This window comes from Arachis ipaensis, chromosome B08 (genome assembly GCF_000816755.2).
Source record: "Arachis ipaensis cultivar K30076 chromosome B08, Araip1.1, whole genome shotgun sequence".
Lineage (NCBI taxonomy): Eukaryota > Viridiplantae > Streptophyta > Magnoliopsida > Fabales > Fabaceae > Arachis > Arachis ipaensis.
The window spans coordinates 104,908,327-104,910,593 of record NC_029792.2 but is presented as its reverse complement, the minus strand read 5'-3'; the positions used below and the strand labels follow the sequence as shown (position 1 = coordinate 104,910,593).

Sequence of the window (2,267 nt, the reverse complement as noted above, 5' to 3'; positions counted from 1 at the left end):
AGTTATATATATATATATATATATATAAAATAATTTGGTTCAAGTCAATTTTAAATTCTCTATGTAACCTCTTTAAGTATAAGGTTTGTTATATTAGAATAATTCATCTCGTGTTATTTCCAAATGCAGAGGATTCTCTGATCCCATTTTTGGTCTCACAGTTGTGTATGCTGGTCTCATTATGTATGATGCTCAGGTATGATACTATTTTATGTTATTTTCTTCACTCTGAATGTTTCTATCATGTAAATGTATTGTTTTTAAGTCCTTTTGAAGTTTTAACCAAGTTTGAAACTTTGAATTAGATCACACTTAATTGCACGTCTATTCGATAAATTCCATGGGGATATTGTCTCTAATGAAGTTTACCCATTATCATAGTGTTCAATAGGAACAAATCAAATTTGAATTTCTACTTATAGATAGTGTTTTAGTAATAACATATGATGGTTTTGTCTCACAACAAGCTTAGTAGGGATGGGAAAATAAAGGAAGAGAAAAAAACAAGGAATTTAACATGTAGACCTAAGTTATTTTGTCAACAATTGAACAGAGAAAAAGAGGGTCAAATATGCACTTATAGTTAGAATACTTTGATCAATTAACATTTTATCTTTCTTGTATCTATCAAATTATACAACAACAACAAAGCCTTATCGCACTAGGTGGAGTCAGCTTATCTATCAAATTATAGATTTGAGAGTTTCCTACTATCACTGCTAATCTATGAATTTGCCTTTCGGGTTGAAACTTGTTTGCTAAATTTGGAATGTGTAGTAAAAATAATGGAACTTTCTAGTAGTACTAGATGTCTGATCTACTAGGCTTCTCAATCTAGTTTGTAGAGGTTATAACCCTGCGGCTAGGGAAAAACTAACTCTTTTGAATAGTTGTATGTGAAAGATGATTATTTGGGTATGCAAGTGAATAATATAATAGTACCCAAATAGATGCAGTTTTGGAGGCTGGGACTTGAATCACGACCACATCAGAAGGAACCAGAATACCTTTCTTTTTAGAGTAACTTACAATAGCATCTGCGATGGTTAGGCAATATCATACAGGACAATTTCGATTTGTAATAGTATACACTGCTCTTTGCATATGACATTGATCTTGCCTCCCTTATAACAATGAGCCTATTAGCTGGACACTGTTAATAAAGTGTCATTAGATTTCCATTTGCTTTCCAACATTCAGTTGATTATATTGCTTCAGCAGTTATTTGTTTAAATAGTCTCAAGTTCAAGTCTTGTGAATGTAGACACTGGTGCTTAGAAAATTCTAACCCAACAGCAAGCTAACTTGGCTTGAGCTAGTTGGAGTTCAATGTGCATGCCTTCATCATAATTCTTCAGTTACCTGTTTTATTTACTTCACCTGATTCAGCCTGGGCAATGAAATGAAATTTTAGTGTCAGTAGGTTCTAAGAAAGAGAGCAAAGGATTTTGCCACTGAGAAAATTGTGGTAAGAAATTATAAAGAAAATTGCTAAAATGCATACTTCAAAATCTCACTGTGTTATGCTCTGAGTAGACAAGTATTTTCCATTCCATTTGCTCATGTCACAACTAGGGCTGGCAATTCATACCCTACCCGCGGGTACCCAACCCGGTCCAACCCGTTCGGGTAGGGTAGGCTACCCTACCCGCTGCGGGTAGGGTAGGGTATGGTCCGGGTATGCCTGCGGGTAGGGTAGGGTACGGGTTTAGGGTGTACCCTACCCTACCCTACCCGCACCTCAAATATATAACACATATTTTATGAAAATTAAGTATATAGTGAAAGAAATGAGAGTTGAACCTACAACCTCTCTTATATAATGACTTACAATAAGTGAACAACCACTAAACTAGTTAGTCAATTTAGTAATTTAGAGTATTAGTTTGTTATTTTTTATGTTATTAATATGTATAAAATTTGAAATGATTGAATTTTATATTTATTTTGAAAAAAATTGATATATCTGCGGGTAGGGTAGGGTAGGGTAGGGTTTAGAACTTTAGGGTGCGGGTAGGGTTAGGGTTGAGAGATTCTCAACCCGCGGGTAGGGTAGGGTAGAGTTTTAATAGAATTTTCAACCCGCGGGTAGGATTAGGGTAGGGTCCAAACCCTACCCTACCCTACCCATTGCCAGCCCTAGTCACAACCATCCATTGCAATCAAAAGAGTGATCTTTCATTAATTGCTTCTTAAAACATTTGATGGACAGAACATTAGTCTGAACTGTACCTTTAAGGCATATTTCTAGGCATGTCCTGTAATAC

General features: G+C 35.3%; 1 protein-coding gene across 1 annotated transcript in view; it reads left to right on the top strand.

Annotated features, from left to right (window-relative positions):
* LOC107614460 overlaps positions 1–2,267 on the top strand; it is a 4,717-nt gene that overhangs the window by 1,275 nt on the left and 1,175 nt on the right. The window contains exon 5 of the mRNA XM_016316661.2: positions 126–196. Within this exon, the coding sequence (XP_016172147.1) occupies positions 126–196 (71 nt within the window). The remainder of the gene's footprint in view (positions 1–125; positions 197–2,267) is intronic.